A 17,022-nucleotide genomic window follows, 5' to 3' on the forward strand; every position below is an offset into this window, starting at 1 on the left:
GTTTACCTGGAGATTTAACATATAATATGTTTTTTGGAACGTAAATATGCATCTACTAGTACATCAATCTTGATCAGTCAGTTGCCAGTCGTGTTGTGTTCTTGTAATTTTTTACAACAAGCTGGATGTTGAACAGTCTTATTTCACAATTTTCCCAGTAAATGTTTGCTTTAATTTCATCCGTCTTAGTCCAAGTTTGATGATTTGCGGAAGCAAGACAAACAGAGGTCTAAGGAGGAGAAGCCAAACACAGAGCAGAGGACCCAATGGTACCTGGAGGCATGCAAGCTTGTTCTTTCCCCTCTCATAGAGACAGTGAAGATACTACATGCTCCTAAAGTCTGGGATGAAATCAGGTTAGAATATAAAACAGGACCCAATGGTACCTGGAAGGCATGCAAGCTTGTTCTTTCCTCTCTCATAGAGACAGTGAAGATACTACATGAACCTAAAGTGTGGGATGAAATCAGGTTAGAATCTAAAACAGGAAAGAATTTCAAATAGCTTCACTGATTTCAGCTTGTTTAAATTTGTTAGTGTAATTGTTACTGTATTGAGGTTAGACGATGTTACCAGTTTTACTATTTACTATCATTGCCAATCCTCCATTTGGTTCTTCCTCTTCCCCTGGTCCCCACCCCCATTACCTTCTCCCATGACAATATAACTTTTAAGAAGTAAATTCAAGCAATTCATTCCTATTGAACAGTTGAAGTATATACCATAATATGTCTCTCATTATGACTGGAGCACTGTTCTCTACAAACACATATTTTGATGTGTGTTTGTAGTAGTTTGGGGCGGAGGGGGGTCTAGCCAGGGTTCAGAAAGGATTGAGGGATCAATGAGTAGTATGTATTTGCTTTGGGTGGGGGTGCGGTCTGGCCAAGGTTCAGACTGGATTGAGGGATCAATGAATAGTATGTATTTGCTTTTGGTGGGGGGGGGGGGGGGCAGTCTGGCCAAGGTTCAGACTGGATTGAGGGATCAATGAATAGTATGTATCCGCTTTTGGTGGGGGGGGGGTCGGTCTGGCCAAGGTTCAGACTGGATTGAGGGATCAATGAATAGCATGTATTTGCTTTTAGAAGGGGGGGGGGGCGGTCTGGCCAAGGTTCAGACTGGATTGAGGGATCAATGAATAGTATGTATTTGCTTTTGGTGGGGGGGTCGGTCTGGCCAAGTTTCAGACTGGATTGAGGGATCAATGAATAGTATGTATTTGCTTTTGGTGGGGGGGTCAGTCTGGCCAGAGTTCAGACTGGATTGAGGGATCAACGAGTAGTATGTATTTGCTTTGGGGCGGGGTGGGTCTTGTCAGGGTTCAGACAGGATTGAGTAATCAATGAGTAGTATGTATTTGCTTTGGATATCTTGGTCTTGCAGCCACAACTGTAGGTTTATTGATTCTAAACCTTACATATCAGATATATATGTGGACCTTAGTTTAATGTATAAATGCTATTTGTTTAAAGATTGTCATTAGTGAAACACAGAAAACATACTCTCTAGATGTGTAAACCATTAAAACACTCTGTCACTACCATATAGGAATGTTTACTTATCTATTCTTTTCTTGCAGTCCTCAGTTCTACACTACCTTTTGGACATTATCGATGTATGACTTACATGTACCACAGGGCAGCTATGAGAAGGAAACCACAAAGATCAGGCACAGTATTCAAGCACTGGATGATAACAAGGATCAGGTAATCTAACATTTCTGTCTACTTTTGGTTTTTAAATTTGTAAAGGAGCATTTTGTATTTTAGTAGGAACTTTGCCTAATTATGACCAAGGGATTTAGACTGGATTCTTCTTAGTTGACAAAGATATGTTACTAAGAGATCTGTGAAATTGTTACCATTTAACTGCTCCTTAACTTGCAAGTTGTTGACTGTTTGCATCCAAAAGAAAGCTAATTAAATGTAATAATTCCTTTCATTTGCAAGCTGTTGTCTATGCCAAACTTTGCTATGCCCTGGTGCAAGTATAGTGCAATAAAGTAGCAGGCTATGTGTTCAGATGCATGATATTTCATAGTACAATACCAAAGAATATTGGCACATTCAATACAGCCGTAAGTTTATGATTTAGATCTGTTTAAAAGAGCTTAAAAGCAGAAGATGAAAATACCAGCAATTCATAATTACAAAAAATATCACTTTCTAAATATAACATAGTTGGAAACCTTTAGTGAGTAACATTAACATCCTCAAGTTAAGTATCACATGGCTCTTTGAAGGACGCTTCCCCTCCCCCCTCCCCCTCCCTCGTTCAGAAAGTTGTAGAGATCATAAACTCTGGTAAAATTTTGCTCTCCGCAGGTTTCCACGAAAAAGAGGAAAGAGAAAGAGAGATTAGGTAACCTCCTGGAGAAAATGAGAGAAGAAGAGAAGAAACAACAAGAGCATGTGAACAGAGTCAAGGCCAGGTTACAAGAAGAGAGTGAGACTTGGTTCACTGCAAGTAAGTTATGAATATGCAACACATCATACATAGTCATTAATGGCATTAACATATCAACCTCATCGACACTGCGTAAATGTAAGAGTATATCTGAAAGCAATATGCATCTCCACCAACAGAAGAATGCACTTCCTGGGATACATCCTTAGATATGGATAGTCGTGAGGGAGCATGCGGATACTTGGCCGTGGATATTGACATTGAAACCACAGAGCAGACATCTTTAATTTGTTTTGAATGTCCAAAGACAGGTAGCCAGCTATTAAAAGGATTTATGAGTCATGCTGACAGTTACAACAAATGAAGTGGGATTGCATAATAATCGCAAAATGCTGAAAACACTAAAACAACTGCAGTTATTCAAACATCCAACACTGATCATGCCGATGCGCATGGAGCAATGTCTTCTTTGTACGGAATTTGCAAACCACAATGCGATATTTACTCTTGCTGCAGTTTGGACCCCCCCGAGACTCAGTAGGTAAACATGTAAGAGGGAATAATTTACCCAGTATCGCAGCATCACATAATGGTCAAATTTCTATGTACAAGTGGAAAGATATGTAACAGTGTTTGTGCACAAAAACCATAGTATTTCTTATGATACAAACCTCAGATAAAACTGCTACACAAAATTTGAATGCTAGATTATTGCCTGTGTAAGATATGACTACAAGCAATATGACATATATTGATTCAGAACTGATGAAATTCCTATTTGCAAGGGTAAAGGTCATTGTTAAACTATCAGGCATCATAAGTCAGATTTTGTAATGCCACAAGTATTGAACTGTTAATAACATGGTCCAGTGGATAAAGGAGGAGGCATATGGGATGTCATAGGTTTGTGTCGTTCAAAAATGGTAAAAAGAACAACAACAAAAAAAACAACCAAAGTGAGCTTTAAACTAATTATTGCACAGCCACCCAGCATGAAGTGTAAGGTGCATGCCATCCATTCGGCTTTCCACAGATACATATGATACTGCTTAATTCATGAAACATAAACTACTTTACTGGTCAATGATAAATGACCAGCCAAAAATGAGGGAGGAAAGGGAGGAGAGGGGGGATTGGGGCCTTGAAGGATTTATGTGGAATCAGAGTATAGGCAGTTTCATAGCACGGATAGATGATTAAGTTCATCGATGAGTCATTTAGTTTTATTTCCTGATCTGGTTTTGTAGATTCAGAGGGTTTAAAAGTACCAAGAGGTGAGTTTAATGTCATCTCTGTCATAATGCAGCTGGTAGGAGCATCACTATAATCATTCCAAACTGGATGGTATCTAGGGGTCAACCGGAAAGAATATTTTTCTGGCAGATTTAAAGATGTGTATCGTTTTGTGGAAATTATTGAAAATAACGTTCAATGAAACTGTACATATATATCTTGGAGACGTAGTGCTATTGGTGTATGTACAGCAGGCTAACTTGTCTATTGGCCCATTCCTACTTCCTGTGCAACATTACAGAAGCAAAACTAGGATTATGCTTTATTTCCTGTAAGTTCCTTCAAATGGCAAAAAAAAAAAATTTTCACAGCAAGTTTCCTTATTTAGGTTAATGAAGGTAATTTAAAGAAGCTGAGCTGAAGTGGTGTTTATCTAGATATTGCACAATTTGGTCTGACATCTTGTAGATCAAGTTTTTGAAAACTTCAAAATTGTTGTTCTGCAATATACCCCTCTCAACATGAGCCTGGCTTACCATTGCTTTTGAAGATCCATTGTTTGTGCAAGTTAACAATAATAAATAGAAATAGAGAAAGGAATTACGCTTAGCCTCCAAAACACAGAAATCAAGCCTCTCATAAGGACATCAAGTTAGATGAATATTTCGTCATTCTTTGATCTTAAATGTAATATGTTGTATTGACGATCTCGACAAATGGAATTTATGCAAAATCATCTTCGTGTTGTAAACAAAATGCAGCTTAAGCTGTAACTTCTGGGAAGATGTAACAAGGTAGAGCTAAACCACAAAGAAAATGCTGAATGTTTGTATTTCAACAATCATTTCTTTGCGCAAAAAGGAGTAAATTAATAAAAGTTGTAGACTTGCTTGTAGCTTCCTATCAACACTGTTTGCATATAGCAGCTTTGTGATTTGTGTGATACAACATTGCCTAAGCAGTAAAGATGCAGAAGGCTTTGATCAGTATTATCAAGACTGAAACATTTTGGGAAGGGATATATATATATATATATATATATATATATATATATATATATATATATATATATAATTAGGGGATTTACAGCATATCACTCCTGGGTAACAAGCTCCTAATCTACAAACTTTTGTATTTCAGACATTTTGTTAAAAAATTGTTGGATTTTTTGCAGATCCGATACTTTGACCAATATTATAAACTTTACAAGAATCCAATTATTGGTTGACCCCTAATGTAAATCCCATTCTCTGCCCATCATCATTCATCTTAGAATAGCTATTGCATAATGCAACAGACAATTTAGCTACGTCATGATCAGCTTAAAAAGGTCTTTTGCACAGGTTTATTTTAATTTACCAGAAGTTACAGTAGTTGATATGGGGAGTTTAATAAGTTCAGAACATTAGTTCACTCTCTTTCTTCAGTTTGACAGGAAAACCAGTTTATTATTGATGTACAAAATCCCGACAAGGTTTAGTGTTGTTTATTTACTATCTCATAGTATATATTGTGTTCATTCAATCTGTTCGAGTGTGTATAGAGAGGTACATATCTCATAGTATTGTGTTCATTCAATCTGTTCGAGTGTGTATAGAGAGGTACATACATGTGTTGTTTCCTGTTTTTGTTTTTTGGTCTCCTCCCTTTCCTGCATAGGACTGTTCTACCATTGTATATAGCCATGAGACTTCTTAGAACACTTTTTTTTTTTTCAAAATTATGCATGATACATGTATAACTTAATCAATTATATTTGTTTATTATATCGGCATAGCAAAAAAAATTAATGAAATGAAATATCTTCTAAGTAGAAAGAATAAGTTTTCTTCCTGGAGGGACTGGTGGGAGCTAATATCATTTTCATACAATTCCTTTCATCCTTGCTTTTACTGCTTGTTACTTGCTTCCTAGGGTCCATATGCAACAAAAACATGATTTAATATATATATATATATATATTTGAGATTGGTGAAAGTTTTATTCCCAGAAGCATTCATCCTATTGATGATGGAATCTGTTTTGTATGTTTGGAGCTCTTGTGAATTAGAGGATATCCAAGGAATGGTTTATATGTACATTGATATAAAAAGAATCTTAACTCTTGAGAAAATCAATGTCCATTTTATTATAATTGCTCTCAACAAGTACTTATATAGTGCTTTGCTGAGCATTGCAGATATGTCGCAAAGACAATGCCAGAAATCAGTTAATTTTCCTTTCACTCATTGAACACACTGACTGTTTCTTCTCCTTATTCCTGTTAGTGCTGAATATTTCAGACAATATTATAAATCAGACCATTATTAAACATATCTGTCATGTGTCTCAAGTGTTACCTGCTACATTTTTGAACAAAGTATGATATTTACAAGCTTTGCAAATTCTTCCATCATGCACATGAATAATCATAATTTATTTTTGTCTTAATTACACATGGTTGAGTTTTGATTCAGTTGCACTTGCGTTGGGAGAGAAATGATTGAAACCCAACTGATTGAAATAAACAAGACACATTAACCCTGTTTTGTGTGTGGGTATGCATACATGTGTGTGTGAATTAAGTGCCATGAGTGTGATTGGTGATAAATTGTATATATATATTCATTAACATGAGTTGTCACAAAGTATCACCACCTCGTTATAAGTGTTATGCATAAATGTAAGGTTATAAGGAAAAGTGTACAGGGCTGAGGGCAAAATGTATATCCATGATCATTTGAAAGCTTGCCCATTTCCTTTCCTAAGACAGCCACAAAAAAATCACTTCTGATTGTAGGTCTTGAGAATACTGCTGTATATAGTAATGTAATAATCTCACACTAGTATTGATAATTTTATTGTGGTATCAAAAATAGTCTGGTATGGTCACATGGTAAGATATTATTGACCAGTATAAAGTTATTTAACTGATAAAAATAGAGGCAAGTGTAATAAGTTTAATACAATTGAGCTTACAGTGAATATGGTCAGAGTCACCAGACCAATGAACAAAATGTGTTTGTTTAAAGCCCTGTGAGTTTATGTCAATTGCACAGAAAGGGATGCCACTGGTCCTATAAAATCACTACTGAAAAATACTCAACAGGGCAAAACTCATCTGGTATCCCATCACAAGATGCTCTGCACAGTGGGCAAATTGTTATACAATTGCAACGATTGTATAACAGTTTTCTGCATGCAGGAACCATAAAGTGTTTTATATGAGACAAGTGTTGAGAGCCTTCAAACCTGCTATGCAAAATTTTGAACATTAAAACTCATTCCAGGGTCAAAGAGACAAAGTTTCTTGATTCTCCCTTCCAATGAAAATAATTGACGGTGTACTATTAATTTCAATAAATTGTAAATCATTGATATTCATCAATCCAGAGCTCTATTATTTCTGTTTCTTCTTCTTCTTCTCTCTGCAGGGTCAACTAAGAATGAGACCATTACTCAGTTTCTCCAGCTTGGGATCTTCCCTAGGTGTTGCTTCACCGCATCTGATGCCATTTACTGTGCAAAGTTTGTCCTATTGGTGCATCAACTCAAAACACCAAACTTTTCAACTCTTTTGTGCTATGACAGGGTTAGTGCTTTTACAGATTACACAGTTTAACAGTGTTCTTTTTTTTTTTTTGGGGGGGGGGGGTTCTTTTGGGGGGTTTCTGTTGTTTCTTTTTGTTCCAATTGTAATTTAAGTTCCATTCATGTTAAGCTGTTATGTAGTGCTTAGAGGGTCTGCCTCACTATGCAAAGTTTTATTTATAAAGTTTTTGAAACCATCACAAAGTTTATGCATGTGTTTAGAAATCTGAGGATTTTATGTATGGGTTTGTAAGAGGAATGAAGGATGGAGGGGAAATGTGCTTATATGGGTGTTTCTCTTGTGTGGATATGGTTTCATCATAAGGATATATATGACTTCATATGTTTATCTGAGGTTGTGGTGTTTTATATATGATTGTGTCAGTTATTGAGTTGCAGTTGATATAAGAATCAAAGAGAATATGTTTTTGCTTTGCAGTATAAAAATTGTTACATGTTTTTAAGTTTCAGCAGTTCACACATATTTTTGCCTTTTTCTCATTTCAAGGTCTTTCAAGATATAACGTACACCGTAGCATCTTGTTCTGAGAATGAAGCCAGTCGATACGGTAGATTCCTCTGTGCAATGCTGGAAACAGTGAGCAGGTGGCATAGTGACAAGGCTCTCTACGAGAAGGTAACACAGTTCATTCATGAATATTCATCTGGTGTGTGTTAGAGTGACCAATGAGGTGTAAATCTATTATGAATAAATGAATGAATAATTGTATGGCACTTATGGGTCATTACATTCATCACAGGTACAGTTTGGGCTATGCTACTCAAGTCACAATGTTTTCTGTGAAAGTATTTTTAATAAGTTCCTTTATAGAGGCACTAAAAGCAACTGTGGCCGTGGAAAACAGACACTTGATGAGAAATGAAGCTACCCATTAAAATAGAGTAAACTATGAAAGATATTTAAAAGGTGAAGGAGTCGCAACCTCTGAACCTAGGTAAGATAAAATTTATGTTTATAAGTTGATTATTAAGTACTTCTTCTATTTGATTTGCAACTTTGAGAGAGTAATATTAATTAATGTTGTGTTGTATTTCCTTACAGGAATGTGGCAACTATCCAGGATTTGTTACAGTATTACGAGCCAGTGGTACTGAGGCGAGTAACAAGGCAGATCAGCTGGACTATGAAAACTTCAGACATGTCTGTCATAAATGGCAGTATAAACTAACAAAGGTATTGAAGTGCACATCTTTAATATTACTGTGACTTGTTCTGGTATTGAGGGAAGTTTTAGCCAAAGCGATGTGAAGGTTCTTGTCAGGGGATTAACAGAGATGATCCTCAGATACTGTGTCTCTATATATGCAGAATTGAGATTATGCCCAAGTAGATGAATGTCTTTATCATTTTATCGAATTTAATATTAGTTTCCGCAATTTTATCTACATGGTATTTAGCAAGAAGCTTCTCCAATAGAATAGAAATTTGGTATTTTGAAAATTTCAGAATCATGTTTTGGGTGACTGGACTACTTCAATAAAGCATACACATCTGTTTCAGTGCTGCATCTACTGGTACAGTTCCACATCTGTGTTACGGTGGGAACCGTGTGCCCCCCCCCCACCTACCCACACTCACCCCTGCCAAGAGAGAGCCAGTAAATGTTATCTATGAGCCGTTTTGAAGCCGTTTCTCCTTGTTTGTTTGTTTTTTCTAGGCTGTGGTAGCTTGTCTGGAGTCTCAGTCTTACACTCAGATCAGAAATACCTTGATTCTTCTCATTAAGGTAAGTTCATCTTCTCATTTCAAGTCACTCGCATCTATTGCATCAGCGCACTCTTCTTCCACCAATGTGACAATGTGTTTTTTAACTAATATAGAAAGGAATCAGGGTTTGTTTTAGCACCAAACATCACTCATGAAAAGCATATATTCAAGGATGATGTTATCAGTCAAAAAATGTATATTTCATTACAATTATCAATTGAAAATTCCAATTGAAATTTTGCAGAATGTTTTAATAAAAATTGTCTGTTCAGATGAGCCTTTATAGTATGCTACCATGTTGTTTAGGTTTAGTTAGTCCACCAAAACATGCCTTTTTTTTCTGATTGTCTCACATGAGAAACAGTAATGTAACATATGTGAAAAAAAGGTGATATAGTTTGTTACAGTAGATTTTGACAAGACATGAAAACTACTTGTCATTGAACCTTAAACCTGCATCATACTTGGAAGTAATTCTTAAAAAAAAAAAATGTTTATTCCAGGTAACTTGTATTATACATTATAGTGGCATCATCAGTGCTGCTGGGCTTTTTGTACAACACATATCATCAGGAGATATAGTTCAAGTATTGGTAAATAGTACAATTTCGTCATGAAATAGAAATTTGTAGCTGTCATTAATCTTAGTTTCTTAATAAATTTGAAGCATCTTTCTGTTATGAATAAAGAGAGAAATAACTGTTACCAACTGCTTATCTACAACTAAAAAATCAAAACCCTTTTCAGTTTAAACATATATAAAGTTGGAGGACATGACATTTTTAACCTAACAGGATATTTTTCTTCAAAGTTTGCCCTCCTGATATGATTGCAACATCAGACCTCCGACTTTTTAAATATATATATTCTTCTGATAATGAAATTTAAAAACTAGGATTTCTGTATCTCTTGCTTCAGATCTTGCCTCACTTCCCAAAAGTTCAAAACCTGGGTAACGTTTTGGAGAAGAGAATCGACAAAATTTGCAATGAAGAGAAAGACAAGAGACCTGACATTTATGTTCTGGCTCTAGGGTGAGTACTTCCGTCCTGAGTTTATTTACTTATATTTTCAATGTTTTCTATCAATTTACACTTGGACAACAAAGTTGATTGGTCTGTAAATTTCTCCTTTCCACCAAAAGTGCAGTTGTTGGTTATTCAGCGTTATCACTTTGTGACAAGTAAGAAAATAAGCACACAATATCGCGACACCATTCTTGGAAGGTCCCAGAACTGAGAATTCAGATTTGGTTTGATTTTTCAGGCAGAGTAAAAAAAACTTTCTTAAAGTGTTTAATGGTGTTATGTATGACTAATGTAACTAGGTCATCATTCTTCTTTATTTTCCCTGTGTAGTTGACTTGTGTGAGACATTATATTGCATAGTTGGATACACTTGAATATTATTAAGCTGTTTTTGTGATTCAAAGTGACAACAAGTATAACTTGTTACAAGATTAATTTTTATTTGTATCAGACCATCTTTGGTTCCTGTATTTACCTTCCACTGTGGAAATTTTTAGCATGCCTTAAGCTTCCACAACTACCACAAGATTATCTGATCACCAAAACTGTTCACCATATACTCTCCATCCATGACGTATTCACAAACACGTCCCTGAGTCTTGGAGAGAGAGAGTCCACCATGGTTTGTTAACTTGTGTATCGTTGTTTGATGTCAGTTCAAGTGATACATGCACATATCACATTTTATAAATACATATGATGTGCTATGGGGAGCAAAGTGTCATGTTTTAAGTTTCTGACTAGCTTGAACTCATATTGTTATTGAATCCGACATTTTATCAGCTAGGAGAGACTTAGTCCAATTAGTAACATTGAGGTTTCTTTTTTTTATTGTTGTCTCTTCCACGCACCCACTTTGCACAGGTGCAGTCGGAATCATGACACAGCTCATTATCACGGCACACATTTTGAAGTTGAAAAGTTGTATCAGTAATTAGTAGTATATCAGTATAGATTGGCAGCAGATATTAGAAAACATCGCCTTCTGGTCACATGGAATGCCAAGCAAAATATAACTAGAATTATGGCTTTTGTACAATGTAGAACTCTTTTCATTTACAAATTATTAGATATTCTGGGCAACTTAAGGGACGAAGAGTTCACATGATTCCAGAAGAGAAGTTCCATTCCAAAGAGGTAAGAAACAGAATAAACTGTAAAGAGAGATCTTAAAGTGTTGATTTGAGTAGGATCTTTGTCAATGGTAAACAGGTTTTAAGAAAGTTTGCATGTTGTTGGAAGGAAATAACGACCTCAGGGATGTCCTCGAAGAAGGATCCCTGATGTAGATTACAAGGGATGGGAGCAATAAGTCATTTTTTATCAGAAAGTTGAATATATCACCAGTTGAGCAAGATGGAAAATATTTCCCTTGACAAATGACTGTACCTCGAGTTAATGTACCCATGCCTGACATACTTCTTTACATTTTCCTGCTTCAAAGATAATCGCAGAAAGCAGGCAAGTGTTTTCAACACAGAACAAGAAAAAAAAATCAGTTTGATGAGGACTAGGATTGGTTTTGTCAATTATCCATGAAATTTGTTTAACGAGTAGTTGCAAGATGCATAGCCATGCCAAGTGAGTAATAATTGTGCTCAAAAATTAAAGGTGGATGTAGGATCTTTAAAGCTTTCTAAGGTTTCAAATGAAAGAACGGGAGTGAGGAAATTGTTCTCTCTTCTTTTAACAGACCAAATTAGCTAAACCAGCAACTAACGCTGCCACCGGTGCAGGTGCTCCCACTTCTGCCACCACAAAGCAAGAGTCTGCCAAGAAATATCAAACGAACGGTGCAGAGAAGAACGGTCCTCCAGCTAAGAAAATCAAAGTGGAAGAGGAAGCCATGGAAGAAGGAGAGACAAATGATGGTTAGTATTATATGATGTCTTTATTCCATCTGCATGATCAGGAACTTGTTAGCTGTGGATGCAGAAGGGTCATAACAAAAGAAAACAGGCAATATTTCAAATGTTGTTGTTTGGGTTTCATACCTGCATTTATGATTAATGCATGCTAGTTTTAGAAGTTTGTGAAAACTGCTTGAAAGATTGATATTGAGTGTTTTGAAGAAAGACAGTAATTTTAAAGTAATTGTAAGAGTTGTCAGGAAGACTTTACACTTTTTTCTATTAAGTTGTTTTTTCTGGAAACAGTGACAACATACAAGATATAACCATATCCATTTGAACATGTTCATCCCACCATGCCTTTGCTATGATAGGGTGTAATTTTGCAGATGTTTAGTGTAATTTTTACAACGAGGAAGGAGAGCTTCCTTATATTCTCTATTATCTATATTTAGGATTCTGTCTTTCTTTTCCTGGTGCCTTGTTGTAAGTAGTATAATTCCATGCAAATTTGTTTATTTATCAAATCAGTGGTGCTGTAGAAATAAACATGGTGAGAAATATTAAGTATATTAATAGAATAAGTATGATAATAATAGAAAACATGACAGGTATGAGAATACAGAAAGCATAACTTGAAATGAAAGGACAACCAGAGAGGGAATTTCAAAGAAACTTCAGATAAAGCAAATTTTGGGCTACCTCATTAAAACATGACTTCAATTAATTCACTGTGGACATTAAATTTTTTATTAGTGTGATTGGTATGTTCTTACATTCATGCTATGATTGAGTCCTTCACCATGTGTTTTCTGTAGTGTGATTGGCATGTTCTCACATTCATGCTATGATTGTATCTTTTACCATGTGTTTTCTTTAGTATGATTTGCACTTTCTTACATTCATGCTATGATTGTGTCCTTTACCATGTGTTTTCTGTAGTGTTGATTGGCATGTTCTCACATTCATGCTATGATTGTATCTTTTACCATATCTATTTTGAACAGAACCTGTGACCAAAGATGCTTCTTCTCCAGCAGTTGGCACAAAGAAAGCAGATAAGTAAGAAACCATTTCACGTTTGAAAATAGTGGTAGACGTCGAGGCTATTGAGTTATGTATTGTATCTTGTCTCGATATTTAACTTGTAGAGAAAACTAATCAAGCTGGCAGAATTGTTATTTGATTTCATAAATATATTGCTTGCTTATTTAGTGTTTTCTGGCATCAGTTTAGGGAAAACCATTTAAGTGGACTGTAATTGACTTTTTTACTGGTCATAACTTGACCATTTGAAATAGAGAGACAAATGCCTGGCTTGTTGAGGTCATCTTGTATATAGTTCAAGTGGATGAATGAGTACCACCTTTCTGTGTTATACTTCATTTTAATGGTTTGTTGCATTTTCAGGAAAGAAGCAGGTAAACCAATCAAAGAAGAAGGGAAAGATGAGAACGATACTGCCAAAGTGAAAGTCAAGGAGGGTAAAAGCCGTAAATCGGGAGAGGTCAAACAGGCCAGCAGCAAGAGACTGTCTAAAGAGGGAGACGAAGGCAAGGCGAAAGAACGCAAGGAAGCTAAAGATCACAAAAGCCACAAAGAGTCAAAGGAAAAGAATGAAAGTAAGGCAGAGGGGAAGGTCAAAGTTCAAGACAGGGGCTCTGGGGATGAAAAAGTAGCCCATAAAAAGGGAAAGAAAGAAGATTCTGAAAAGAGAGGCCAGAAGGAGAAGACCAGCAAGAAAGAAAAAGAAGTAAGCAAAATGGTTTTGTGTATTATATCATGAAGTGTTGTCTGTATTTCTGTCTGTCTGTTAGACTATCTATCTGTTTGTTTGGCTGTCTGAATAGATTATCATATTTTTTTTTAAAGCTTGTGAAAAAGTCTCATTTTTGACACTTTTTTTTTTTTATTGTCGGTGTGTTCTTTTGGAACAGTTTGGAAGGGTAGTAATATTAGCTTCATACAGTATCACAATGGAGCTTAAACATGACTTATACTAAAATTTATCTTTTATTCTGTCAGTTAGTCATGATTTGGTTGTCATCCAAACTTGGTCTGGATGTCACTTTATGTTAAAATAATTACTAAGCAGGCACATCCGTGATTGTGGAATCAATCAGTTGACATCTGTGTCTGTATAATCTGTTACCAGTTATAAACCAGTTGGTCATCTTATTACCTGATTTTTTTTTCCGGTTTTTTTATCAATGGTTTAACAAATTTCAGGTGAAATCTTCAGGAAGTGTACGTGGATGCAGAACTCATCTTCCACATTTCCAGACAATGTCGATCTTCATATAGCGAAACCTTGACTCTCCTTGGCCATGTTTTTGAGATCATGGCTTTTCGTGTAAATATCATTTATCGTTCTTTGTTTTGGTTTTTTTGTCAGTCATCCCAGGAGGACACAAAGGAGGAGAGATATTCCACTAAAGACAGAAGTCAACGGTCAGCAAGTGAGGCATCCAACTCCAGCCAAGGTTCAGGAACCTCATCGAGAAAGACCTCTCCCCAGCGGGACTCCCAAGAGAGAGGTGAGCTTCATGAGAAGATATTTTTTTTAAAAAGGAGAGAAAATATGTCATCTTCCTGTCTATGCCCTACCTCTTCCTCCTCCCTTGTATATCAATCTTTTGGACAAAGAATAGATGGTTTAGATTGGAAGGAACAGTAAATGTTTTTGCTATCCACCAATTTTATACTCCTGGTCAAACTGTACAATAACATAACTTGATATTCTTGCCTTTGTAAAATGCTTAACAGGTTTGTCACACTCATTTTCCTTATTAGTATGTGACATGGAGGTGCTGTTGTCTCCTGTTTTTCTCTCTTTTCTACTTTTTTTTTCAAGTCTTTTTGTCTGATTAGATGGTAGTAGAGGAGAATAAATTAGAACATTTTTTCTTTCTTATGACAGATCACAAGAGGAGGAAAGTGGAGCATCCTTCCCTGATGGTAAGATTCCTTATTATTTTATCCTACCTGATAAATCTTGAATAAAAGTTAATTCAGCAACAGGAAATTGACTGAGATATTATATACAGATGCTGAAAGGACGTAGAAACGTTTAGAAAGTTACTAACACCTCTACTCAAAACTGGCAGTACTTAATTTTGCGATTTACTATTGTTAAAGTTGCTGTACTCTGCAGCAGAGTACCACCGGGCAGTAAATATTTTGGTAGGACCCGATGACAGGACAATTCATTGGAAACTGAAGTTGTGATGAGGTTTTCGATTTGCTGTCATTGAAAGACACCTATTAATTAGATGTATATTGTGCAAGTTTGTTATGACATCGTAAAAGTGCCTGCATTTTCCTTTGATTTTGTTAATTATGTTGAAACATCTTTCTTCTTGCCTTTCTGAATTGCAGTGGTTAGGTAATAATGTGGTTAGAATTTTATATGGGAAATGCTTGAAAATGTTTTAAGTGATACTTAAAATGAAACATCAACAGTGTAACTTTGATTCACAATGGGTGACCAGAATCAAAGTGAAAGAAATGGCTTCCATGCTTGCCCCCTCCCCAATCTGTTGAGACAAGGTGAAATTTCTTTGAGCGATTAGATCGGAAGCATTAGAAGCATTTATTTACATTTCCTATTTTCAGGAAAATTCAGAAGTCGTAACACGTAGAAGAAGTCAGGTAGGAGTCATTTTCATTCTTCAGCTATGACTAGTGTCCTCTTTTCAGAACCACACAAGATTCCTCTTGCTACCAGTTTATAATCAAACTTGTCAGAACAAATACTGTTGCCATATCTTAATGGAACCGAAATAATACTTGGTTTCTCGGCGATATATGGTATAGTATATTAATATTCTATCTTGTACCATGTCAGACTGGGATAGTACCATGATCACCATGTGTGGGCTTGTATTTAATGGTGTGATTTGCGCCCCGCTGGTTTATGCCTTTGACATGACCATGCCTTGCTAGCTGCAATGTTGTCATAACAACCAGCAAGACACAGCAGAAACTGCTCAAGTGTATTTGAAGTGTATTCTCACGTTTCTGCCTAACAAGGTTATGATGTACATTCAGAATTTGTACTGCACTTGTTCCCTGTAACTTAGCAGTATGGAACGCTGGAACACCTTCAGTTATCATTTTTTTTTTCTTTTTCTTTTTTTTTTTTCTTTTTTAAACCTGTACTTCACTTAAATGAGTGTTAAGGTGGCCACAGCTGGTCCAAATAGTAGCATAGTACTCTGAGAGCACACCTGTTTAGCCATATGTTGATGCACAATGATGAGGATAAGAGTGGTTGAACTGTGGTAAGAGGGAGAAAAGTCCCTAATAATGTAATTTAGTGCTTTAACCTCTGACATGACCATGACTTGTATGCAAATATTGTTGCTGGCAGTAAAAGCCAGCAAAGTAAACTGAAAACGACACCTTATGGTATATGAATCATTTTATGAATTTGAAGAGCAAGGATAGAAACGAGGTGGACGGCGAGAAAGAACGCAGGAGAAAGAGCGAGAAGAGGAGAACACACAGCGAACCGGAGAAGGATCTGCTAGAGATGAAACGTAGACGAGACGAAGAGATGTCACCTCCAGCTCCAGTGGAGAAAATCAAGAAGAAAAGCACAAGAACCAGCGAAGATGGCATGAACGGGGATCGGACTACTTCAAGAAAGGTAGTTTATGATCTCCCTAAATAGGAGTGACCTCCTTTAAACAAACAAGCAAGCAACCTTGGAAGTTTGCACCTGCAATGCAAAGCTAAAACAATGGTGTAATCGTTTACATTGACATCATTTTTAGTGGTGTATGGTTTTATTTGTTTGTACTCAAAGTAGAGTATGAGTATTATCCAGGTTGTGGAGTATTTGGAGTTTGAAGAGAACATCCTGGTTAGAAGTCCTGCAAAACAGATGTAGAAATGCCCAATGCAAGCTGTTGGAGCATTATTCAGCGTAGCTTGTCTCGCCATCTAGTAGAAAGTCGTACAGACTTGCTGTTTCATTGCTGTTTCATTGTTACCTTGTCAAAGAAACTCCAAGAGATAAAGTTAAACCTGTCAAACTTTCATAGCAGCCACATAGAGCTTATGGCCTACTTTAATTGTCAGAGATTTCATCAGTTATTCTATGTAAATATGCAGTCCTAATAGCAGATAAAGGACTATTTGTTTATTTATTGCGATGTCTTACTGAAGGAACCCAAAGAGAGTGAAGCGAAGAAAACTT

The 17,022-nt window shown here is 36.2% G+C and overlaps 1 protein-coding gene across 4 annotated transcripts in view; it reads left to right on the forward strand.

Moving 5' to 3' along the window:
• LOC139980197 (THO complex subunit 2-like) overlaps positions 1-17,022 on the forward strand; it is a 44,579-nt gene that overhangs the window by 23,472 nt on the left and 4,085 nt on the right. For all 4 annotated transcript variants that reach the window (XM_071991669.1, XM_071991670.1, XM_071991668.1 and 1 more), the window contains exons 22-37: positions 190-356; positions 1,583-1,709; positions 2,328-2,469; positions 7,056-7,213; positions 7,721-7,849; positions 8,276-8,407; positions 8,892-8,960; positions 9,860-9,975; positions 11,040-11,106; positions 11,663-11,840; positions 12,827-12,881; positions 13,230-13,572; positions 14,215-14,356; positions 14,740-14,777; positions 15,435-15,470; positions 16,258-16,470. In XM_071991669.1, coding sequence (XP_071847770.1) covers positions 190-356; positions 1,583-1,709; positions 2,328-2,469; positions 7,056-7,213; positions 7,721-7,849; positions 8,276-8,407; positions 8,892-8,960; positions 9,860-9,975; positions 11,040-11,106; positions 11,663-11,840; positions 12,827-12,881; positions 13,230-13,572; positions 14,215-14,356; positions 14,740-14,777; positions 15,435-15,470; positions 16,258-16,470 — 2,112 coding nt within the window. The remainder of the gene's footprint in view (positions 1-189; positions 357-1,582; positions 1,710-2,327; positions 2,470-7,055; positions 7,214-7,720; positions 7,850-8,275; positions 8,408-8,891; positions 8,961-9,859; positions 9,976-11,039; positions 11,107-11,662; positions 11,841-12,826; positions 12,882-13,229; positions 13,573-14,214; positions 14,357-14,739; positions 14,778-15,434; positions 15,471-16,257; positions 16,471-17,022) is intronic.

This window comes from Apostichopus japonicus, chromosome 14 (assembly GCF_037975245.1).
Source record: "Apostichopus japonicus isolate 1M-3 chromosome 14, ASM3797524v1, whole genome shotgun sequence".
NCBI lineage: Eukaryota > Metazoa > Echinodermata > Holothuroidea > Aspidochirotida > Stichopodidae > Apostichopus > Apostichopus japonicus.